The 26,763-nt window shown below is 35.5% G+C and overlaps 1 protein-coding gene across 1 annotated transcript in view; it reads left to right on the top strand.

Annotated features, from left to right (window-relative positions):
- The window catches only part of TANC2 (tetratricopeptide repeat, ankyrin repeat and coiled-coil containing 2), a 347,897-nt gene that overhangs the window by 121,764 nt on the left and 199,370 nt on the right, over positions 1–26,763 (top strand). Inside the window, exon 4 of the mRNA XM_028087521.2 lies at positions 10,447–10,629. Within this exon, the coding sequence (XP_027943322.1) occupies positions 10,447–10,629 (183 nt within the window). The remainder of the gene's footprint in view (positions 1–10,446; positions 10,630–26,763) is intronic.

The raw sequence follows: 26,763 nt of genomic DNA, 5'->3' as shown, positions 1-26,763 counted from the left end.
CCATGTAACTATCACTAAAATCAAATATAGCTCATTTCCATCATCATGTAAAAGCTCCATCACAGGGGCGCCTGGGTGGCTCAGTCCTTAAGCATCTGCAGGTCATGATCCCAGGGTCCTGGGATCGAGCCCCGCATCGGGCTCCCTGCTCCGCGGGAAGCCTGCTTCTCCCTCTCCCCCTCCCCCTGCTTGTGTTCCCTCTCTCGCTGTGTCTCTCTCTGTCAAATAAATAAATAAAATCTTCCAAAAAAAAAAGTTCCATCATACCCTTTTGTAGTCAGTCCCTTTCTGCTACCCCAATCCTTGTCAGCTAATGATCTGCTTCCTGTTACTATAGTAGTTTTCATAATATTCTATAAATGAAACCATAAAGTATGTAGTCTTTCAACTCTGGCTTCTTATACTTTAATGCTTTTGAGGTTCATCTATCTTTTTAGATTTTTTTTTTCATTTTGGGTATGTGAGTAGTTTATTTTATTGCTGAATAATGTTCCATTGTATGTGTGTCCTACAATTTGTTTATCCATTCACCAGTTGATGGACATATGGGTAGTTTCCAGGTTTTGGAGATTATGAATTAGTCTGCTATTTGTGTGTTTGTGGTGATGGTGTGTGGGTGGGGTCAATGTGTCTTCATTTCTTTTAGGTAGATTTCTAGGTATTGGATTCCTAGGTTGTATGGTAAGTTTATATTTAAACTACCAGAGTGTTCCCCAGCATTGTATACCATTTTATGTTCTCAACACTAGTATATAAGAGTTCTAGTTCATTCTTCCCAGTACTTGGTTTGTCAGCATTTTGTTTTTTAATTTTAGCCATTTCACTAGGTATATAGTGACATCTCCTAATTTGCATTTCCCTAATGATTAGTGATGTTGAGTATTTTTTCATGTGTTTATCAGACATCCATATCTCTTACTTAACGAAGTGTCTGTTCAAATCTTTTGCCAACTTTTTAAATTGGAGTAGTTTCTTGTTACTGAGTTAAGAGTTCTACTTATATTCTAAATACCAGTCCTTTATCATATATGTGTTTTGCAAATGTATTCTTTCAGTTGGTACTGGTTTTTTTTCATTTTGTAACAGTGTCTTTTATTGTTATGTTAATCACCATACATTCCATCATTAGTTTTTGATGTAGTGTTCCGTGATTCATTGTTTGCATATAACACCCAGTGCTCCATGCAGTACATGTCCTCTTTAATCTGCATCACCAGGGGCACCTGGCTCAGTCATTAAGTGTCTGCCTTTGGCTCAGGTCATGATCCCAGGGTCCTGGGATCTAGCCCCGCATCGGGCTCCCTGCTCTGCGGGAAGCCTGCTTCTCCCTCTCCCACTCCCCCAGCTTGTGTTCCCTCTCTCACTGTGTCTTTCTCTGTCAAATAAATAAGTAAAATCTTTAAAAAAAAAAAAGAATACCCATCACCAGGCTAACCCATCCCCCCAACCCCCTCCCCTCTAGAACCCTCAGTTTGTTTCTCAGATTCCATAGTCTCTCGTGGTTTGTCTCCTCCTCTGATTCCCCCCCTTCATTTTTCCCTTCCTGCTATCTTCTTCTTCTTCTTCTTTTTTTTTTTTAACATATAATGTATTACTTGTTTCAGAGGTACGGGTCTGTGATTCAACAGTCATACACAATTCACAGCACTCACCATAGCACATACCCTCCCCAATGTCCATCACCCAGCCACCCCATCCCTCCCACCCCCCACCACTCCAGCAACCCTCAGTTTGTTTCCTGAGATTAAGAATTCCTTATATCAATGAGATCATATGATACATGTCTTTCTCTGATTGACTTATTTCGCTCAGCATAATACCCTCCAGTTCCAGTGTCTTTTTGAAGAGTAGACATGTTAAATATTTATGAATTCCAACTTAATTCTTCTTATAGAGTTCATCTTTTTTGGGTCCATTGTAATAATAAATCTTTGCCTGACACAAGTTCATCCAGATTTTCTCCTATGTTTTCTTCTAGAGTTTTATAGTTTTAGGTTTTACATTAAGGTCTGTGATCCATTTCAACATAATTTTTGTATGTGGTAAAGGTTTGTTTTTTGTGTATGGATATCCATTTGTTCCAAAGCTATTTGTTGAAAAGATTGTCCTTTAAACATTGGATTGCCCATACACTTTTGTCAAAAATTAGTTGACGAGGGGGTGCCTGCATGGCTCAATCAGTTAATCATCCAACTCTTGATTTGGGCTTGGGTTGTGAGATTGAGCCCTGTGTTGGGCTCCACGCTGGGCGTGGAGCCTGCTTGGGATTCTGTCTCTCTCTTCCTCTCCCTCTACTCCTCTCCCTTTCCCTCTCTAAAAAAAGAAAAAAAAAAAAAGGAAAGGAAAAAAAATTAGTTGACTGTATTTGTGTGAGTCTTTTTCTGGACTCTGTAGTCTGTTCCATTGATTTCATGTCCATTCTTTTGCCATTACCACATACTCTCTGGATTACTCTGACTCTGAAATTAGGTTCTGTGAGACTTCAAAGTTTGCTTTTCCTTGCTCAAAATTGTTTTGTCTTTGTTTTTAAAATTTTTACATATAAAGTTTAAAATCAGGGGCACATGCCTGGCTCAGAGCATGTGACTCTTGATCTTGGGGTTATGAGTTCAAGCCCCATGTTGGGTGTAAGGATTACTTAAAACCTTTAAAAATGAATAAATAAATAATTTTAAAAAATCAGCTTGTTGATTTTCACCAAAATACTGCCTGCTGGATTTTCATTGGAACTGCTTCAAACCTATAGAGCACTTTGAGGAGAATAGACATCATAATGATGGACATTTTCAGATCCATGAACACATTATATCTCTCCATTTAGATCTTTGATTTTTTTATCAGTGTTTTGTAGTTCTTAGCATACAAACATTGTACTATTTTATTTATTTTGTCAGATTTTTTCCTGATTAATTTCATTGTTCATAATGATGCTATTTTGATGGTATAGTTTTTAAAATTTTTATTTTCCAAGTGCTTATTGCTAGTAAGTACAAAGACACTTGATTTTTTTTACTTTGACTCTTTAATCTTTGAATTTGCCTAACCCACTTATTTTATTGTAGTAGCTTTTTGTAGATTCTTTAGAATTTTCTACAGAGGCAGTCATGATGTCTGACAACATGATCCTGTACGAGCTATTATACTTCTCTATGTCTGTTTCCTGCCTAATGTATGGATCTGTTGTGAGAATATTGCCAAGTTACAGAGTGATATAAGCCTTGAGTTATAAGGATGTTTGGAGTAATTTAGGCCAACACCCTTTGTTTCTGAAATATGTAAAAGCCCTTTGAGACTTTAGGGGCTATTTTTCACTATGCTTTTTAAAAATAAATTTTTATTAAAGTATAATATGTAAACTGAAAAATTCACGAATCATGTGTATAGTTCAATGCAGTATCATGCTGGAGGCTTTGATTTGTAAGTTTTATTTGTGGTTGTTCATGTAATGTGAAAAATTAGAAGGCCATTCTGTAGAATAAGTATTGCTTTAGGCTCAAGAATTTATTAACTTGAACTTTAATATCTGATAATCATCTATATTAAATATAAAGCTTAGTGATGACTGAAATTTTCATTGAATTGTAATTAACTCCTAACACTTCTTTAGTGTCCATCTACTTGATGTCCTTGTGCTTTCTTAGTTCAGTTTTTGAAAAATTTTTTTGAATATTTTATTTATTTATTTGACAGAGAGAGAGAGAGACAGCAAGAGAGGGAACACAAGCAGGGGGAGTGGGAGAGGGAGAAGCAGGCTTCCTGCCGAGCAGGGAGCTTATATGGGACTGGATCCTGGGATTCCAGGATCATGACCTGAGCCAAAGACAGACACTTAACGACTGAGCCACTCAGGCGCCCAGTTTTTGAAAATTTAATCACCATGTGTCCAACATAACTGAATTTTTTTAGCAGTTTATTTTACTCTGCCATATTTTCATCACATTATTTCAGTAACTTTTATTTGGTTGACTGAAGCAGGAAAAGTGGTAGAAAAAAAAGTAGAAGATGAAGATGAGTAATTTGGAATACCAATAAATATCATCCTACATGCTTGGTAAATTGGATTCCCAGTTTCACTTCCTTTCTGTTACAAAATTAAACATCCATTCCTTTTGCTATGCAACTTTTCAGTAGTTCCCACTGATATGGGCCAAGTGGAATGTCAGTGAACAGAGGTCTTAAATATGCTCCTCTGGTTTAACTTGGCCTCCTGCACTGTTGTGGTCTACCATGAGAAGAGCAGCCCCACATATTCATTGCCTCTTCAGTGGCTAGGCCCAATATTGAAGACCCACTGGAGTAGTTCTGAACCTGATAGCCCAGCTTAGCTCAGCTGACCCACAGTGAATCTGCAGACTCATGAGAAAAGTAAATGTTGTAGACTACTGAGATTTTGAGGTTGCTACTTAACCAAGAAAAACTGGCTAATATAGCCAAATTCTGTAAATGCTCACCAGTACTTTTCTTTACTTGAAGCATATATTTTTAGTTTTTTCCTCTTTAGCTAAAATGAGTTCAAGCACAATTTATAGGACAAAGAAGATGGAGGAAAATATTTTTAAGCAGAAAAGTAAACTAGGACATCCAGACTGGACTAATTGCAGTATTATTCCTTAAGGAGTATTAATTAGATTCTAAAATTATCAGCCAAGTTTTAATATTGGAACATTTCAAGTGAAGAGGGATGCTTCACTAAATCACATGCATTCTTCTAGATATATTGCTTTTTAAAAATCTAATGCTGATTTTTCTCAACAAAAGGATTCCTCCTAGGGAATTACATTAATGGCATGACTCTTTGTGTGTAAACCTGTAAAATACTGTAATTCCATATAATTCAGTCTCAAGTCTGTTCATGAATGCCCAAAGATTAGAAATCTATTATGAGAGAAAGAGACTTGAAAAATATGTCTAGCAGATACTGTATCCATCTGATCATAGTTCCAGAGAGAGAAAAAAGATTAGTTGGAAGAGAAGAATTAGTCAACATAATAAAAGAAAGGACCCAGAGACTAATGAGAAGAAAAAAGTTAAGACAAATCTTGGTAAAATTTCTAAGCTTAAGGATGAGGAAGAAATTCTGTATTTCTATCAACAGAACTTTGGGGGAAAATAATAGTGATCTGGACGATGATAATGGTAGGAGAAATGGAAAGAGCATAGCTGATTTGAAATCTGTTTATACTGATAATCTGTAAAACTTCTAATGTGTTTGTTGTGAAGGGATGTGTCAGGAAGAAATTAGCAATGGTTTACTAGGCAGCTGGTTTGAATAAATATGTGAGTAGGTGGTAAATATCTCCATAAAATTTTTTTATTGAGGTAAAGCTCACCATTTAAAAATATACAATTTGGTGGCTTTTAATACATTTATAATGTGCAAACATTACTGCATTCATCACTCCAAAGGAAATCCTATACCTAGTAAGCAGTCACTCTTCACTCCTCCCTCCTTGTAGTCCCTGGCAATCATAGTCTACTCTTTCTGTAGATTTGTCTATTCCGAACATTTCATATAAATGGAATCATACATGTGACCATTTGTGTCTGTTTTTTTCACTTAAATGTAATGTTTTCAAGGTTTATCAGTATTGTAGCATGAATCAGGCTAGCTTCTCTTTATTGCTAAATAATATTTTATTATATAAATATGCCATATTTTGTTTATCCATTTACCAGTTCATAACATTTTAGTTGTTTCCACTTTTGGATATAGTGAGTAATGCTGCTTTGAACATTCATGTTCAGGTTTTTGCTTGAAACTTGTTTTCATTGCTTTTGGGTATATACACAGAAGTCAGATGGCTGGGTTATTCTGTATTTAACTTTTTGAGGAACAGCAACTGTTTTACACAGCAGTTATACCATCTTATATTCCCACCAGCAATGTATTAGGATTCTAACTAACTTCTCTACATTCTCAGTAACACTTTTTTGTCGTCTTTTTTTTTTTTTAATTGCTATCCTACCGGGTATAAAGTGATATCTCCCTATGACTCTGATTTATAGTTCCATAATGTTTAATGATACTGAGTACGTTTTCATGTGCTTTTTGTCCATTTGTATATCTTCTTTGGAGAAATGTCTCTTCAAGTCTTTTGCTTATTTTTAAATTGCATTGTCATTTTGTTCTTGAGTTGTAGGAGTTCTTTATATAGTCTGGATTTTAGACTCTCTTCAGATAAATGATTTGCACATATGTGCTGCCATTCTAGGTGTTGTCTTTTCACATTTTTTTTTTTTTGAAATAGAGAGCGTGCTTGTGTACAAGTTGGGGTGGAGGAGGAACAGAGGAAGCTGACTCCCTGCTAAGCAGGGAGCCCAAGGATGTGGGACTTGATTCCAGAACCCTGAGATCATGACCTGAGGCGAAGGCAGACACTTAACCCTCTGAGCCACCCAGGCACTCCCATTCACACTCTTGATATGGTGACTTTTGATGCACAAACATTTTACCTTCCAGTTTACTAATTATCTCTTCATCTCTGTCTAATCTGTTTTTCAATTCACCTGTTGAGTTTTTATTTTCATAATTTTAATTCTTAGCTGGAATTTTAAATTTTTATTTTCTCCAAATATTAAGCATACTACCCCCCCCCTTTTTTTACAGGCAACATGACACAGACTTTTTTTTTTTTTAAAGATTTATTATTTGAGAGAGAGCACAAGAGATATAAAGCGAGTGGGAGGAGGGGCAGAGGGAGAGGATCTTCAAGCAGACTCCCCACTGAGCACGGAGCCCCACATGGGGCTTGATCTCTCATGACCCATGAGATCATGATCTGAGCCAAAACAAGAGTAGGCCATTCAACTGACTGAGACACCCAGGCTCCCCTACACAGACTTAATACAGAATTTAGTCAGTATTTCTCAGGGGAAACTCTCAGCACTTTGACCCAGTAATTCTATATTTATCATCTATAGAAATACTATAGAAAGAGCTGCATAAATTGCCATTAATAAGAGACTGGTTATGTTATAATACATGATATACTGCAGTAAGTTTTTTTTAAATGAGTTAGAATTACATATGATGAAATTACAACTATAACACAATTGGGAACCTTAAGTGAGACACTTGCTTTAATTTTACTTCTCAGTGTAGACCATATTACCATCATTTCATGTAAGACCATGTGCTTGTTTTTTTAAATTTTCTACTCTTTTCCCCCAGGTTTATTGAGGTATGATTGAGAAATACAGATTGTATATATTTAAGGTATATAACATGTTATTTTGATAAATGTATACATTGTGAAATGATTACCACCATAACACTAATTAAATATCTGTTACTTCACACAATTACCCTTTTTGTGCGTGTGTGAGAACACTTGAGTTCTACTCAGGAAATTTCAAGTGTACCATGTATTATTATTATTAGCTATAGTCATCATGCTGTCCATTAGGTCTCCAGAACTTAATTATTGAAAAACATCTCTCTTTTTCCCCCATCCTCTTAGCCCAGGTAACCACCATTCACCTCTCTTTACTGTGAGTTTTTTATTTTTTAGATTCCACATCTAAGTGAGATTATGCAGTATTTGTCTTTCTGTGTCTGGCTTAGTTGACTTAGCATAATGTTTTCCAGGTTCATCCATGTTGTTATAAGTGGCAGAATTTCTTTCTCTCTTACGGACAAATAACCTGTGTGTGTGTGTGTAAAATCACATTTTCTTCATCTTTTGACAGACACTGAGGTTGTTTCCAAATCATGGCTACTGTGAATAATGCTGCAGTGAGCATAGGAGTGCATATATCTCTTTGAGATGATAGTTTTATTTCCTTTTGGTATATACTCAGAAGTAGGATTGTTCTGTCATGTGGTAGTTCTATTTTTAATTTTTTGAGGATCCTCCATGCTGTTTTACATAATGGTTGTACCAGCTTACATTGCCACCAACAGAAGGGATCCCTTTTCTCCACATCATTGCCAACACTTGTTATCTTTTGACTTTTTGAGAATAGCTGTCCTAACAGGTGTGAGGTGATACCTCATAGTGGTTTTGATTTGCATTTTCCTGAACGTTAGTGATGTTAAACATCTTTTTGTGTAACTGTTGGCTGTTTGTATGTCTACTTTGGAAAAATGTTCATTCACATCTTTTGCCCATTTTATAATTAGGTTGTTTGTTTTTTGCTATTGAGTATGAGTTTCTTATGTATTTTCGATATTAACCCCTAAGGATGTATGGTTTGCAAATATTTTCTCCAATTCCCTAGGTTGCTTTTTCATTTTGTCAGTAGTTTCCTTTGCTTGCAGAAACCTTTCCATTTGATGTAGTCTCACCTACTAACCTGGTTTTGTTGCCTCTGCTTTTGGTATCAAATCCAAAAAATCATTGCCAAGACCAATTTCAAGGAGTTTTTCTCCTTTTTGTCTAGGAGTTTTATGGTATCAGGTCCTATGTTTAAGTCTTTAACCCATTTTTCAGTTGATTTTTGTATATAGTATAAGATAGGGATCCAATTTCATTCTCTTGCATGTGGCTTTTCAGTTTTCCCAGCACTGTTTATTCAAGAGACTGTCATTTCCCCCGTTGTGTATCCTTGGTGCCTGTGTCAAAGATTAGTTGACCATATATGCATGGGTTTATTTCTAGGCTTTCTGTTCTGTTCTGTTCGTCTGTGTGTTTTTTGTTTTTTGTTTTTTTTTTTACGCTACCACCAAGTTCTTTTGATTATTATAGCTTTGTAATATACTTTGAAATTAGGAAGTGTGATGCCTCCTAGTTTGTTTTTCTCTCCCTCAGAATTTCTGTGGTTACTTAGGGTCTTTTGTGATTTCATATAAATTTTAGAATTGCTTTTTTCTGCTTCTTTAAAAAATGCTATTGGAATCTTGATAGGGGTTCCATTGAACCTATAGATGACTGGGTTGTATGGACATTTTAACAATACTAATTCTTCTAGTCCTTGAACTTGGGATATCTTTCCACTTATTCTTCAGTTTCTTTCATCAGTGTCTTAGAGTTTTCAGTGTATGGGTCTTTCACCTCCTTGGTTAAATTTATTTCAAATTATTAATCTTTCTGATGTTAATTAAGTATACTACTTTAAATTCTGTGCCTCTTTGCTCCACAATCTGTATCCTTGTGAGACTATCTCTTTTGAATGGTCTTTCTGATTTACTTTTTTGATATTGTTTTACCTCTTTGTTTTTGTCAATTAAGGGCCAGATACTGTGTATGAAAAATTGTGGAAGTAATTTGAGACCTATGCCAGTATTGTCTCCTTCTAAGAAGATTTGTGTTAGTTTTTGGCAGGCATTAGCAATCCAAGATTGCCTTAATTGAATTTTGTGGTAGACATTTGGAGCCGAGCTTTATTCCTGTAAAAGGCCAGACTAGCTTTGGTTCATACTTACTCCTAGAGTGTAGCCCTTTGGGCTTCCAAACAAAAGTGTTGGAGTTTTACCAGCTTCCACTCTGTATCTTGGTTTTTCTCTGCATTTCAATATTTGTCCTTCCAGCTCTTTAAAACTGTCAGTAGCTTCTTAGCCTCTCAGATGCCACTGAGTAAAAAGTAGCCCCAAATGCCAGGCTTCAGTCTTTTTTTTTTTTTTCTTTATGTAATCCTTCCTCATGCTATTAACTCTTCCGTGCCTTCAGGAAATTTTTAAAACATATGTACAGTTCTAGTTTTTCTTAGGGAAAAGTTGGTCTGAAGTGCATAATCTGCCATTATTGGAAATAGAAGTCAACAGTATATAGGTGGAAATACATAGCATATAACTTAATCTTTTTAAATATCAAAGCAGATTAAAAGATCACCATATAGGGCACCTGGGTGACTCAGTCGGTTGGGCGTCTGCCTTCAGCTGGGGTCATGATCCCAGGGTCCTTGGGATCGAGTCTCACATCAGGCTCCTTGCTCAGCAGGGAGCCTGCTTCTCCCTCTGCCTGCTGCTTCCCCTGCTTGTGCTCTCTCTCTCTCTGACAAATAAATAAAATCTTACCAAAAAAAAATTACCATATAATAATGTCAGTCTTACCTACTTGTATTCGCACATACTTTCTTGGAGAAGGGGGTAAGAGAGAGAGTTAGAGTGATCCTACTAGCAATTGCATGTATTGGATTATCAGGCAGGTGAATATCTTCTTTTATGTTTCTTATCAGGGAAAAAAACTGAAGACCAGTGCTCCAATTGTAACACTTACTGCATTGTACCATAATTATTTCTTTATGGGACTGAATCATTCATGAGCTAGTGAGCCCCTTATAAGGAGGAACCTCATTTTATCCATGTTTAATTTCCTAGTGCTAAACCTGCTGTTAAGTGTCCATCCAGTAAGTATAGACATGAATGTAGGTGTTGAAAATATCTTATTTGGCTTTTCACCATGAAAATCAGCATGGGTATATGATGTTCTGAATTATCTTAAAAGGTAAATTTTAATGGAGAAGGAAGAATCTTTTCTTATCAGCTCTTTTGTTCTGTCCTAACAGGTGGCATCTCCACAGAAAGCGACTGTGTTTTTGAGCCTGACTACGCCGTTCCACCACTTCCAGTGAGTGAAGGTATGCAGCACATTCGGATTATGGAGGGCATGTCTCGCTCTCTTCCATCCTCCCCCTTACTCACACATCAGTCTATCAGTGTTCGGCTCCAACCTGTGAAGAAGTTAACTGGTAAGGACTTTACCTAAATTTAGTATATTTAACAGGAAACCTAACAGTATGACACTTTAGGTCATATCAGATATGTTTATGTGCATCTTTAGGTTTTTCCTTTTTGGCCTTCCTAATGTCACAGACTCTTGGAAAGTGGAACTCCTACTGATTTTAATTTAGGGAATTAGAATAGTACTCCATTTGACAGATTGATGTATTTATTTTCTAAGTGATCCATCTGTTGTGGACATATTTTTCTAGGCTTTCAGGAAACTTCTAGTTTTGCCAGAATACACTGTTGTTCTGATTTCATTTATCAGCTTGTTCATGTCAGATTAACAGATGGAGATATTGTAATTTTAGGATAATAGAGCTTCATAGTTCAGCAAAGGTACATCAGTCATGTTTTCTGTTTTTAATCCTAATCTGTGTATTTCACATCTATTTCTAAAAGCTGATTTAGGTATTTTCCTCTCCCATTGTACATTCCTCCAACTTCTTGGGATATTAACTATAATTCATAAGTTGTGGATTGTACTGACTTTAATATGATCTCACAGTATGTATTACCCATTCAGATCAAGTGATTAGGTGTGAAACTGTGTCTTAATTATTGAATGAGCTTTTGTCCTTTTAAGCTTTGTCAGAGAAGAAATTTTAATATGTTGAATGATACTTACATGTGAAAATATGTAAGCCTGGGCCACTTTCTTAGGTTTCTTTTAACATTATCAATATATAGCTGGTATCATTAAGTTGACTGGTAATGGTGGGTTATGAGTCATTAGGGGCAAGAAATTAAGTCATTCCAAAAGAAGGATACATTAACTGCTTACTATATGTCTGGCACTGAGCTACACAGTGGGGAGGTTTGATTATCATTTGACAATTCAAAAGAAAACAGAAGGAGAGAAGGGAAAATGGAATTTCTGGACTCTTCCGTCTATTTTGAATGAAGATTTTTACAGTGTTTATAATTTTCATGAAAACAATAGTATTTCTTTATTCTTTAGTTCCACAAGGCGTAAGGCATTTTTATATTTATTGTTTTTAGGCTTCTTCAGATAATTGAGTCAAAGTCTACTTTGATTCTTGGGTCATTAAATAAAAATCAGTAAAATAGCTTTAGTAACATTTTACTGAAATATTTATTCCCTCTGATATCTAAAAACAGGATAAATTTTATGTGGTTGGACTTGAATAAAATTTCTTTGCTTAGAAATCTCCCCTTTTTCTTGCAGTTTAAGATATTGTTGATTACTGAAAATATAATTAACCAAATATAAGATGGCTGTCAGGTGATGTTCTTCATTTACCACACATTGGAAGAGTTAGCAAGAAAAGTTCAGTTTCCTTGCAGAAATGAACTGGATTGCCTGAGGTTCCTATCCCATTTGCCTATCCCAATTTAAGCTTCAACTTAAATAGGGAACTTTATTAAAAGATAAGTACATTCGATAACAAAGTCAGTTACATGACTGATATCACAGAGGTGAGACAGGGAAGCAGTAATAAGAGGTATGCTTGGTTAATTACATGTGTGTTTTAATTTTTTAGTGTTTGAAGCATTTGAATGCTATCAAATAATTTTATTTGTTGAAGAGACTGTCAAAGGCCTAAGAATTTAAAGATTGAGGATGCATTTTAAAATTACCGAATGAGAGAAATCTGTCTCCTGAAAAAGGATGCTATGAACATTTTCCTGTGGCCAGTTTTCTGCTAAGTGAAGCAGATGATAAGAGTTTTTTGGTTTAACCTAGAATGAGATTACTTTGAAATTTAAATTTAAAACCTTAGTTAGTAGATTTATGAGTTATCTTTCCTTTCCTAATTATATTTTGTTACGAATAACTAAAAAGAAAGTTGAATAGAGAAAGACTTGCTGACCATAAGTTAAATGTCCTCCAGAGAATGGTTTTTAACAAAATGCATTAATTTAATCCAGCCATTAGGGCTGCACTTACTGATTTATCCATTTCCATACATTTAAACTTCGATTACCTTATATTCCTTGTATTCATATCACCAACCAAACTAAGTAGGACCAGAATAGTCATCTTATTCTGTTTTCTTTCTGAATTTCTAATATTTAGTACCCTGTGTTTGCTATAGTCAAAGTAGTTTATTATTTTTCTGTGCTTTTCACCTCATTGTTCAGCATATATTTGTTTAGGACCCATAATATGCCAGCACTGCTCTAGATGCACTTAATAGAGTGGTGAACAATTTTAGATAGTAACAAATAATATGAGGGTGATGAAATAGGAAATGGGATAGAGGGAGAGTGGAGTGGAGGTAGGATTTCTTTCTGTGGAGTCATCAGGAAGAGTCAGAAGAGGAGGTATTTGAACGGCGGAGATGTGAATAACTGAAAGAAACCAGTCATGGGAAGATCTGGGATCAGAGCCCTCTAGGCAGAGGAACAGCTAGAACAAAAGTCCTACGGCAGAAAGCAGCATTGGCGTGTTCAAGGAATGGGAAGAAGGCAAGTGGGGTTTTAGCAGAGTAAGTCAGAGGGGAGGGTAGTAGAAAACAGTTGAGGAGGTAGGCAGAAACCAGGGTTTTTAGGTCCTGGTAAGCAACCTAACTGTAGGATTTTAAGCAGAGCCGGAATAGGAAGTAATGTGATCTGATTGACCTTTTTATCAGATCTTGTTGGAAAATGTGTAAAGAATGGCATCTGAGGGACTAAGTATGCTATGTTCGTTAACCTTGTGTGTTTTCCTGATCTTTAAATCTGTCTTTAGTTCTGATAAGTTAATAGAGTGGTGAAAAGAAAATCTTTTTTTGTTTTACCTTGTGAGATATAGTGAAGGAATAACTAACCATTTCCTATCATTTTTATTATAGAACCTTTGTACTCCTCTAAAATATTTATCTGAGTCCTTCACACAAGTGTAGGTGACGACCCATTTGGTCTATCAATTAAGACTTTTTTATTCCAAGGAAAGAAGATACAGCCAAATGGTCTAAGCAACAAAGGAGAACTAGAAGACCTAAGGTTGTGCAGACCTCAAGGTTCATTTGACTTAGTTGGATATTGCTGTGCACTGGGGAGGTCCAGAGGAGAGTATGCAGAGATACCGTTGGCCCCTGTTACTGTGGTGATGGCATTGCCCCAGTTCTCTAGATTCTTGCTTAGTGCTCTTTTCAAGATGTTCTTGTTCATAATATCCCAAAGCCCCTCAAGCATACTTCTTAAAATATAGATAATTAGGAGTGCCAATAGTCCATTTATGCAACACTTACCTGAATTTATACTGTTGGCCTATTATATATACTATAAGTTTAGTAAAAGTTAAATTTTGAGTATTCACATTTTTGGTAAGGTATAAATCATTGCAACCTTTTTGTAGGGCAGTTTGATAGTATCAAAGTTGTAATGCACAAGGGTGCCTAGGTGGCTCAGCCGGTTAAGCCTCTGATTCAATAATTTCAGCTTGGGTTGCATGTCCATGTGCTCTCTCTCAAATAAATTAAAAAAAAATTGTAATGTACATAATCCTTGATACAGTAATTTCCTTGCACAGAGTTTATTTTACAAATAAACTTGAACAAGCTTGAAACATGTATGTATATATATCTCTATACATATGTATGGTAAAAACTAAAATCTAAATATTTATCACTAATAGTAATCCATTTGTGTGACACACACACACATACACACACGTGCATGCACATACATTTGGTGGTGGTGTGGAGATACAGTAACTCTAACCCAAAAGTGGGAGAGGGATGACAAATTCTGTTATGTACCTTTCTATAATGTTTGTATATTCTACCACGTGTAAAATCTGAAGTCTCATGAGGCAGTATAACAAAATGGACCCTGACTGCCATTTCTTTTTTTTTTTAAGATTTTATTTATTTGAGAGAGAGAGAATGAGAGAGAGAGAGCACATGAGAGGGGGGAGGGTCAGAGGGAGAAGCAGACTCCCTTCTGAGCAGGGAGCCTGATGTGGGACTCAATCCTGGGACTCCAGGATCATGACCTGAGCCGAAGGCAGTCGCTTAACCAACTGAGCCACCCAGGTGCCCTTGACTGCCATTTCTTAACTATGTAAACTTAACCAAATTTGCTGAAAGTCTTTGTACTTCACTTTCCTTATTTCTAAAGTAGAAATAATAGGACTATTACAAGAACTGAATGAGTTGGTACATATAAAGCTCATGAGACAGTATCTGACAAAGAATAAGTAGTCAATAAATGTTAGCCACATTTATTATAATTCTAGAAGAGATTTGGGTGACTTTCCATCAGCTATATGAAATATGAGTTCTGAGCCTTTGGAAGGTGATCTTCAAGTAATTTATATAATTACCTTAAGTAAGCCCTTTTTCTTTTCTGAGGAGTAACCTTCAAATACTAATATCCAATGGATTATTAGCTAGTCTTTAAGAATTTTTTTTTTTGCCCTGATTTAAAAAGTATTTGCTACATAGATTGGAATGACTGTGGCAGTCCAATTTAGATGGTAAATAAGTCACAATAACCCATCTGATCATGCTACAGCCTAGTTACTTTAGATGCTAGCTATAGCCAAAATATTATTTTCATCATGGGTAAAAAGGAATCATTGACTTGTTTATGATACATCCTGGGAAAAAGATTTAAAGCTATTTTAACATTAAAAACAGCCTATACGTAATATTAGTCTACATATTCTGATATATTTTAGTGTACTTATACATTTTTCACATAATTATCTTGCAATTTTTGGAAACACTGGAATTCAAGATATACTTTAGTGAATTTTATTGTTAGAAAAAATTACGGAGTTCCTGTGAAGAATGAATAAGATTTCTTAAAACCTAATACATAATAAACATTGAATCAGTGTTACTTTTCTTCTCATTTATTATCTTGGATAAAATGGAAATTAGTCTTAAGAAAACTATTGAAAAGCCAATTTGAAAATATAAAGTGTATAGAGATTTAGACTTCATAGTGATTTATTGCAATGTACTCAAGATTCTGAAGCGTGAGTAAATATCTTGCAATTTTAGGAAAAATATTAGAATTCAAGATATAGTGAATTTTATTATAGTAAAAAATATAGTGTGTGTGTATATATATATATATATAGTAGTCTAATTTCCATCATTGCTAATGTTAAATATTTCTATTTTAATTTCCATATGTATAAAGTATCTTACCAAATATCTCACCGTGTGGTCCCTAGACCACTCACATTAGAATACTTGGAATACTTCTTTGGAAAATGCAGATCTCTGAGTATCCAGATTTATCTAATCAGCCTCACTTCAGAGATTCTGTCTCATTAAATCTGGAGCCCCAGAATCTCTATTTTTTTAAGGTTAAATGAGAAAATGTATATGAAGACTTTTAAGCTCTTTGGAATGATAGTACTAATTAAACTAGGTCTGGACCTCATTACTGTTTCTAATTCAGATTCTCTAGTTTTATGGGTTCAAGATTATGCTGTTGTAAATTCCAAGGTTTACCCAGTGGCAGGAGTAGAGAAAGGGGGCTCTTACTTCCATTGCTGTCCCTGTAGTTTTCCAAACCAAACGTACAGAATGTTAAGGGGTTGTTACTTAATTCAATTTATGTAATTTCAGTTACCATCAGCCAGTATTGTTAAAACCAGAGCTGGACAGTAGGTAATATTGAGGCACTATTGCAATGGAGAAAAGAGACCTTAGTGTAGGGGCGCCTGGGTGGCTCAGTTGGTTAAGCGACTGCCTTCGGCTCAGGTCATGATCCTGGAGTCCCGGGATCGAGTCCCACATCGGGCTCCCTGCTGAGCAGGGAGTCTGCTTCTCCCTCTGAACCTCTTGCCTCTCATGCTCTCTATCTCTCATTCTCTCTCTCTCTCAAATAAATAAATAAAATCTTTAAAAAAAAAAAAAGAGACCTTAGTGTGTAGAACTGGGCTCAATACTAAATGCAGTAAAGAAAGCTGAGGATTTATAGCCAAAGAGCAGGGTGAGGAGGGAAGCAAGGTGGATGGAAAACTACAAAGAGGGAGACATCAAGGGTAGGGGTATTATTTCTAAAACCAGTTTAACAGGACTCTTGCTGAATTGGCCAGGGTGATCCGAAGAGGGTGGAGGGATTCTCACTAAACGGACTTAGCAGGATCCCTGCTGCTCCTGAGCTAGACTTCAGGCTTCAGGATAAGGCTCAAGGAGGAGTCACAGTAGAAAGGAGCTCAGAGGAGCCTGACAAAGTTTAGTCAAGGAGAGAGTCTTTTTTTAATTAACATATAATGTATTATTTGTTTCAGGGGTACAGGTCTGTGATTCATCAGTCTTACACAATTCACAGCGCAAGGAGAGCGTCTTTATCAGTATATGTATTTTGAGCAACTAAAAGTCAACATGTATTATCAAATAAAGAATCCTTTTGTGATATTTACATGTGCTGGATTTACAACATAATTAAGTCTCTTTTTAGATTTTGTAAGAACTTAACCTAAGAATTTGTATGTAAGAAAATAATTATTTTAGGGCGCCTGGGTGGCTCAGTTGGTTAAGCGACTGCCTTCGGCTCAGGTCATGATCCTGGAGTCCCGGGATCGAGTCCCACATCGGGCTCCCTGCTCAGCAGGGAGTCTGCTTCTCCCTCTGACCCTCCCCCCTCTCATGTGCTCTCTCTCTCTCATTCTCGCTCTCTCAAATAAATAAATAAAATCTTTAAGAAAAAAAAAAGAAAATAACTATTTTACTGATTATTTTCATGACTGAATGGAAGTCACTCATATAGAGTAGAACTATTATTTATAGTATTGTAGTATTTATTTATAGTAAGATTATTTATAGCAGCTGTAGTATCATTGTATATATTTCATTGAAATATAGTAGTCCTATCTTCCTGCCCCTATTCAACCACTACTAGGGAAAGTTTGCAAAACTGCCACAATGTTCCTTAATGGCGAAGGGACCAAAATAACAAATTATTTACATTTTTCTTATGAAGTGGTTTTGTTTCTCTCAGGTTAGAAGATTTGTATATGGAGCATTTCTCACATGCAAAAACTTATACCTTATTATAGAAAAAGCAAATGAGGGGTGCCTGGGTGGCTCAGTCAATTAAGCATCCGGCTCTTGGTTTCAGTGTGGTTCATGATCTCAAGGTCGTAGGATTGAGTCCTGCTTGGGGCTCTGTGCTCAGCTCGGAGTCTGCTTGTCCCTCTCCTTCTGCTCCTTCCCCTGTTCTCTCTCTCTCCATCTGTCTAGAGTGAATAAATGAAATCCTTAAAAAGGAAAAGCAAATGAATTTGACACTTGGAATAACTGTATTAGTATGTTTGGCTTCAAGGAACTAAATGGATGGGCAGTGGTGTTTTTGTAGGATTGAAACAAGTGTGAAGAGCCCATTGGTCCACCTTTAAAGCCTCCTCATCCGTTCGAACCAAAGTATAATGGAAATACATGGGCTTTGCTCTTAAACTAAAGCTGAATCCCAGCATTGCCTCTTTCTAGTTGTGTTATACAAAGTATGTTCGTTAATTTATGCTTTCTTTGGTTTCCTCTGATACAAAAACGTGGTAACTTACCTTCACACGATTACTGTTAAAATGAAGTGAGACCTATATACACAGCCTGGCATATACATGTTGAGTAATTGATACTTTTCTTCTAATTTTATGCACCTTCTCCAACACACACACATTCACACACACAAAAAAAGAGGGAGATCAAATTTGTGACTTCAGTACAATAGTAAAATCTTCACCTAAGTAAAATGCTTATGGACAATGTTTCTCACTGTGTGGTCCCTAGACCACTTGCGTTAGAAATAGTGGGAGGACTTCTTTGAAAAATGTGAATTTCTGAGTATCCAAATTTACCTAATCAACCTCACTTCACAGATTCTGGCTCATTACATCTGGAGCCCAAAGATCTCTATTTTTAGCAGTCTGTTTTGCTCACTAAAGTTTGAGAACCACTGCCCTGAGGAGTTACTGTAGATAATTGTTTGTAAGGATTTCTCTCTTCAGATCACTAAAAAAAAAAAAAAACACAACATACACACACAAAACCCACATTTTGGAAGAGGATCTTTTTAAAAAATGTGTTATTTACTTAAATGTTCAATTTAACCTTTTCTTGATGACTTGGAGTTGTTACTATGAACATGAAAAACCAAACTAGACTCTAATATATCTTAGGTGACCTATTGGAGATGTAGCAGTTTGCTCCTACACCATGTACCCAAACCAGTATAGTTTTTCTCTTCTCTCCTTTAATCACAGACTCTTTTGTCGGTTTTTACAACTGTATATTTACCTATTACAGTTCTTCATCTCCTTCTAGTTTTAACTTAATGATGTGGACTTAGAAATCACATCACTAAACCTGTTGACCTGGTATATGGCATTCTCTTACTTTGTCATTGAAGGTGTGGGAGGGTAGGTACATCCTACTGGTAAAACCGTAGGCTACATATCTGTACCATAACTCAAGGGAATCTGAGAAATGTAGATTTTTGGCTTTCTAGCCATAGTAGCATAGGAACACAAGTTGGAAGAGGTTGAGTAAACCAGCTTAAAGTGTTTGCCACAGTAGTCTTCACATTGCTCTTGAACTTAATAGTTTCATACTTTCTACTCTGTTAATGAATGAAATATCCAAAAAAAAAAAATGACACATCCAATCAGAGTGATATTCAAGAAAAGACATCCAACTTAGTGAGTCTTTGCGAGCTGTATGAATGTATCAGTGATGACTTAATCTATTTAAATAGAAAGTCTTTTAATATTTCTTGTAGGTCTCTCAGTGATGTGAGTGGTGTTAACTAATAACTGATAATATAGTCTTTTGTATTCTTTATGTACTTCTTAGTCCTGCTCTGGTGCTTGGGGATTAATAATTAGTCTCTATTGGTGATTTGAAGTATTTCATAGTTTAAAGGTTGATGCAATTTTTATCAATCTAATTAGCACAAATATAGTTTTGTAGATGATTTTACTTTATAATTCAAGTAACTTTTAAACTATCACAGTACAGGTTCTTTTTAGCGATTATATTACAATGATTTATTATTAAGATAGTGGTAATATAAGTGCTGAAATGAATTTCTTTAAAAGTAGCCCTTTTGAAATCATCCAAAAGGTAATATTAACATTTTTCTACTTCTACATTTGCCTTAGTTCATAAATTGCAGGTATGGACATGTTATTTTTCTATTAAATGTTTAATAATATTTTTATATTATAAAATTTTTGGCAATTCATATTATTTTTGATGTGTTTATCAGAATGTTCTGATTATTATAGTTGATTTTTTTGATTGAAGTATAGACACACAGTGTTACATTAGTTTCAGGTGTCCAACATAGTGATTTGACAAGTCTGTACATTATGCTGTGCTCACCACAAGTGTAGTTACCATCTGTCACCATAATCATTACTGTGGTACCATTGACTGTATTCCCTTGCTGTATCTTTTATCCCCATGACTTATTCTTTCCATAACTGGAAGCTTGTATCTCCCATTCCCCTTCACCCATTTTACTCATCCTTTCACTACCCCCTCACCTTTGCCAACCATCAGTTTGTTTTCTGTATTTATGGATCTGTTTTTGGTTTTTGTTTGTTTATTCATTTGTTTTGTGTTTTAGAGTCTACATATCAATGAAATCATATGGTATTGTCTTTCTCTACTTACTTCACTTAGCATAATACTCCGGGTCCATCCATGTTGTTGCAACTGGCAAGATCTCATTTTTTTTTTAATGGTCATCTATCATATCAGTGGACACTTGAGTTGCTTCTATATCATGGCTGTTGTAAATAAAGCAGTAAACAGAGGGATACATATATCTTTTTGAATTAGTGTTTTCATTTTCTTTAGGTAAATACCCAGTAGTGAAATTACTGGATCATGTGATATTTCTATTTAATTTTAATTGAAATAAAACATGGTTTATAGGGCGCCTGGGTGGCTCAGTTGGTTAAGCGACTGCCTTTGGCTCAGGTCATGATCCTGGAGTCCCTGGATCAAGTCCCACATCTGGCTCCCTGCTCAGCAGGGAGTCTACTTTGCCCTCTGACCCTCCCCCCTCTCATGTGCTCTGTCTCTCTCATTCTCTCTCTCTCAAATAAATAAATAAAATCTTTAAAAAAAATGGTTTATATCTTCAGAAAGTTTTACACACCATACATACAATTGATTCAGTTTTTCTTTTTTCCAGTGTGCATTTATGTATATTTCTATATGCTTGAAGCTATTATTCGAAAACAAATACTGAAAGTAATTTTATTAATCATTTAACTCAAGGAGATAGAAGACCAAGTAAATATAAAAGAAATAACCAAAATTAAAAGCAGAAATGAATAAAATTAAAAACAAAAAAACTCTTGATCAGTGAAGACACAAGCAAGTTTATTGGAAAGACTAAGAAAATAGAAAACTCTTTGACAGGAATGATCAAAGTGAAAAAGAGAGGAGAGAGGAAAGATAAATAATATATGTAATACATAGAATAAGAAATGAAATAGTCACTGATAATGTTTTCTTATTATAAGAGAATATAGTTATGCAGCTTTATAGCAAAATAAATAAAAACTAGAGGAAATTGTGGTGCCTGGCTGGCTCAGTTGGTAGAGTGAATGACTCTTTGGGGTCGTGAGTTGAGGCCCACATTGGGTCTAGAGATTACTTGATCATACATACATACATACCTTAAAAAAAAACTAGAGGACATGGAAGAAAACAAACTGTAATTGACAAAAATATGTCTAACCCCATTACCATAGAAATCAAAGATCCCTAAGAGTTAGCAGGCACAGATGATTTTACAAGCAAGTTTTACTAAACATTTAACTAATAGTAATAGTAATAATAGATAATGTGTATTGAGCTGTTTCTATGTTCCAGACAATATTAAGTACTTTACATATGGGAGCAAATTTAGTTTTCAGAGCAATTTAAGTGGATAGTCAACAGCTTCTGGGCAAACTTCCTACTTTGTAGCATAGCCTGTTCCTTTGTTGAATAGTTTTAACTGTCAGTATTCTAATTTACATGGATGGAAATCTGCTGTTCTGTTGCTCCTACCCATTAGTCCTAGTACTGCCTGGTGTTTGGGGTAAGTGCTAGGCACATAGAGAAACTCTACACTATTTCCCATGGCAGTCATTAATATCCTGGAAAGCAACTTTCAGATCTACTTTTCTCTAGCTTACAGAACTTCATTTAAGGCCTGTCCAGTATCAAGATGGCACTACATCTATGTTATTTCCCTTGTGTCTATATCAAAATGGACATGAGATTATTTTGGAATTACTTTTCCTTCTGAGCCCTTATTTAGTGTTTCTCCCTTTGTAAAGATTTTATATAAACTGTTTCATATCCATGTATTGCCACTATCTAGTCTGTAGCCCTCCTAATTTTCTGTATGGTTTTGCAAAGACTGCTGTTAGTATTTTCATGTTCCTATCCTCATGTTCTTTTAGAACTCAAATGTCAACTGTGTGGGCATGGATTTTGAGTATATGTTTTTTATAACTTCATAAGTCATAATGTACACTTCAGTAATTCTTAACAATGTTTATTCTACCCTGTTTAGTTTAAATATATTTTCCTTGATGGAGAAGATTAAAGGAAACTAAGCCGGAGTAATTATTCTATGTCTCTTGGTTGGAGGCAGGATGTTGTTAAGCATGGCAAACTTTGGAGTCAGTTATACTTGAGTTCAAGCCCTGATTCTGCCACGTATTAGCTGTATGACTTGGTCAAGTCACTTATCTACTCTGAGCAAGTTTGTTTATCTGTATTATTATTATCATTTTTATTATTTCTGCCTCACAGTGTATTGCATGAATTGAGTAAGATATTATGTATGTCAGGAACATAGAGTTTAGCTCATAGCAGCTGATTAATAAATGGAAGCTTATAACAGAATCATTTCCTTTGTTCTCTTTTTCATGCACTGGATCTGGCCTTCCCTTGTCCATGTTTTTATTCTAAAAATATCCCAACAATCCTTTATGCTGTCTTAGAAACAAAGCTCTTCTCAGCTTAGGCTCTCTTCTTCCTTGACAATATAATCAGAGGGTTTTCCACTCTTCATTTTTGACTGTGTCCTTCTCTCTTTGTATATTTCTTTTTTGGACACAGATCTGTCTTTATCAGAAAATTCCTGGTATGGCCATATTTATTTCTTTGTATTTTTCCATACATTTGTGGTTGTATAAATTACTTATTAATTTTTAACCTGTACTCTCAAGCTATATTCCCTCTTAAAATTACTGGCCATTAGCTCATAGCTTCTTTTCTCTGCATTTTTTTTTAAAGAAATCTGCTTGCATAAAATATGAAGTGTAGATTTGACTTTATCTAGCATTTCTATTAGAGTGGTAGCCCACTGAAGGGTCAAACCAGAGACACCTAGGATCTGAGGTGGAGAAGGCAATTTAGTAAGATGCAGTCTGGTAGCAATCACTAAGTGGAGACCTAAACAGACCCTGAATATTAGGGTGACCAGCAATAAGTAATTGTGTGTCCCAGGAAGGGGGTGGACCCTGTTAATCCAAGGGAAGGGAATATAGGAGCAGATAACAGGCAGAGTTCTAGGAGGGCATGTGGTCAACATCAAGAAAGATGTTTAACAAAGACAACACACCATAAAGTAGTGTTTTCAGCAGATCTTTATGGAATAAAGGTATAGATATATCTATAATGAGGCGGAATTAAGGCTCAGAACTCTAGGCCTGGAAGAACGGGTAGTGCCATACTGGTCAAGAGCCAGGCTCTCTTAGACAAAAAAACAGTTTAAAATTCCATACTCATTCATTTGTAAGCTGTATATCTGAATAGATTAACTCTTTTTGAGCTTCTGTTTCCTTATATTTACAGTAAGAATAATAATACCGTAGGGCTGAGAGGAATACGGAAATGTTTGTAGAGTTTCTCTATGTGCCTAGCACTTACTATTATAAAACGTAAATATGGTTCGACAGTTACTTTTTTTTTTAAGATTTTATTTATTTAATTAGTTAGTTGGGGGAGGGGCAGAGGGAGAGAGAGAATCCTAAGCAGACTCCCCACTCAGTGTGGAGCTCGAGGGGTTGCTTGGTCCCAGGACACTGAGGTCATTATCTGAGCTGAAATCAAGAGTTGGATGCTTAACTGACTGAGCCACCCAGGTGTCCCAGTTACGTACTTTGAAATATCATTATCCTTACCACCATTAAGCTCCGTAATATTCGGCATCATATCCTGGATATAATCATCAGTTTATTTGCCTCAGTTTATAAACCATCAGTTTATAAGCCTCAAGGAAAATACATGTTTACTGGTCATAAAATTACATGGGCTAGCTTACTTTGCTTTGGATGAAATTATATCACCTTACTATGATCAATTCACATTTGAGACTTTAGTAAATAGTTATTATATCTTTGTTTAAGTTAATAAAATTTTTGATACATAAAATCTTTCAAAATGTTAAGTCTGTATAAACAGAGAAAATAATAAAAGGAATCCTAATAGGTGGAAAAGTTGGCAATCACTTGGTTAATAATCTCTGATATCCTTTTTAGCAGCTGTATGGTGGTTCTAAGAGTTGGATATCACTTTCATTTTTTTTTAAGATTTTATTTTTAAATAATCTCTACGCCCAACGTGGGGCTCAAACTCAAAACCCCGAGATCAAGAGTTGCACACTCTGCCAACTGAGCCAGGCACCCCAGATATCATTTTTAAATGTGGCAAATACTGTGGAGGTTATAGGAAAAAAAATCTTCATTGTCCATGCCTTCTGTGATCTTCCCCAGAAAAAGCACCACAATTTTATGCCACAGTTCCTAGAAAGTCTGTGTTTATGCTTAATTGACCCTATCTCCTTACTTGTTTATCTGTCTACCTAGTGTGGAATGTAAGCGGTTCAGGAAGTGTCAAATGTTGAATGTAAAGACTAAATAGTATTGGTCATCAGGAATACTTCTCAGTCACAAAGCATTGTGAAAGACAAATAAGTAAATATCCACGATTCAAAAGAAATGCTCTTAGTGACTCTCCAAACAAGAAATAAATTATAGTACGGGATAATAGAAAGCTTAGCACAGAATATATATTGCCATTATAATAACAATGTTTTTTTCTCATTGTAGAAAATTATGTGCCCAAATTGATGTATTAGCCCACAAAAGTAATAAAAATGTGGCATAACATAATACTCCCTCTCTGATGAACATTTTAAACACCAGAGGGCAGAATGTTCCAAAGGACATTTTCTTTATTATAAATGCATCATCTTATTGTCATTTATTCTTTCATGTCCCTGGCTGCATTAAAAATAAGAGATATGGCCATTTGGAATTGTCTATGTGTATGAATGATCTGTTTTGGTTAGACAACATAATCAGTGTCCTGATATATAACAGAGTTGATTCAACATCTATGTTTTCCCTCTCTCCCTTTCTGGTTAAGTCAATATTTCTGGCTTCTGAAGTGATTAAATTTTAAAAATTATATATACATCTATATCATTTAGTGAATTTCATAAATTCAGATTCGCTTAATGAATTAAGTGAGAGGAAGGAGATTTGATATGAATATCTTGTAGCTTAATATGCTCTTTTACGTTCTACTCATCAATAAAAAAATTTTGAAAGAGCCACCTGCCATCAAATGATCTTTTTCAGAAGTTGAGATTATAATTTAGAAATAGCATCACACATTTGGGAAATTTTATTCAGGGATTTAGGTAATAGAGTCAACATATCAAGTAAAAACCGCATATAATGAAAATTATCCTCAGAGATCCTTGAAATATCATTCATGGCATTCATTAAACACTGCTTTTCAGTATGTCCAACCTGCCAGTTTATCTTACCCTTTTACTGACCACCAGGTGAATAGTTGTCTTATGTGTAGAGGCCACATTATGTGGTGTTTAGGAATATATTTCTTTCTCTTCTCTTAGTCACCATCGTACTGTTGCAAATTGAAGTTCGAGTCTGGAGCAGTAGTCATTCGTAAGAAAGGAAAAACCCAACATTATAAATCTGGCCAAAGCTGGAAGGGTGCCTGGGGGGCTCAGTTGGTTAAGCATCCAACTCTTGATCTCATTTCAGGGTCATGAGTTCAAGCCCTGTGTTGGGCTCCATGCTGGGCGTGGAATCTACTTTAAAAAAAGAGAGGAAGGAAGGAAAGAAAGGAAAGAGGAGGGAAGGAAAGAAGGAAGGAAAGAAAGAAAGGAAAGGAATGGAATCTGACCAAAGCTTGAATTGCTATAGAAAGTAGGACGGATAATTTCTTACTTATGTGGGGGGGGGAGGATTTCGTATATTCATCTCTTCATAAGTATTACCCTACCTTTAAACACTGCAGAGTTCAGCGCTGATGATTACTCCTTAGAGGAAGCTTATAAAGGGGGAAGATTGAAAAAAGAATAAAAATAATATAAAACTCTGTGTAAGTTGTAGAAGGGTTTACCTAAATTAAGCATAAGGGAGTTAAAAATTAGTAGCCAAGGAAATAGTTTAGCACCTTAAATCTCTCTCTACTCTTAAATTAAGGCCATTTTTATAAAAACAAAATAAAACCTGTGTATTTTGTCTTTTAAAGTACCTCAACCATGTCCACTTCCCTATCAGCTCCTATAGAGCATAAACAACATTAAAATGAATGTCAGTGGAAAGTGATTATTTGTTAAAGTTTGCATTTTTTTTACAAAATTATTCTAGAATCCTTCTAATGCATGGATCAGCTCAACTTGATTTGGGACAGACATGGACTTGCCCTCTTTTTCCTAAAGGTCTTGAGTTCTTTGTATTCTACACGTAACAACTAAAACGAATTTCTCACAGTAATAACTATTGTGGCAAGACAATATTTGATTTTAAAACTTTACTAGAGGGAAGAGTTTAGATTATCAAGGAAACAGAATTTGAGGTATGCTGTCTGGAATTTTTAAATCTAACATAAATGCTTATTTTTAGGCTTGCCCTACAGTTTTCTAGTTAGGTGAGATAAAAAGTAATTGAAAGTAATTTGAAACAAGTTTCTCACTTTGCACATTGTTTAGTATTACCATTCTATCAAAATTGCTTATTCTTCTTTATCTCCAAGTTATAATTTTCTAAAGACATGAATAAGTCATATTGGGGTAGTGGAATGACTTTTGCATGATTATCTTAAATAATCCTTTAACATTAGTCCAGAACATCTTTG

Source organism: Eumetopias jubatus, unplaced genomic scaffold (genome assembly GCF_037043125.1).
Source record: "Eumetopias jubatus isolate StellerSeaLion01/CBP00866 unplaced genomic scaffold, mEumJub1_p1.0 scaffold_10, whole genome shotgun sequence".
Lineage (NCBI taxonomy): Eukaryota > Metazoa > Chordata > Mammalia > Carnivora > Otariidae > Eumetopias > Eumetopias jubatus.
The sequence above is the reverse complement of the archived record's forward strand: the minus strand, read 5'-3'. Positions and strand labels throughout refer to the sequence as shown.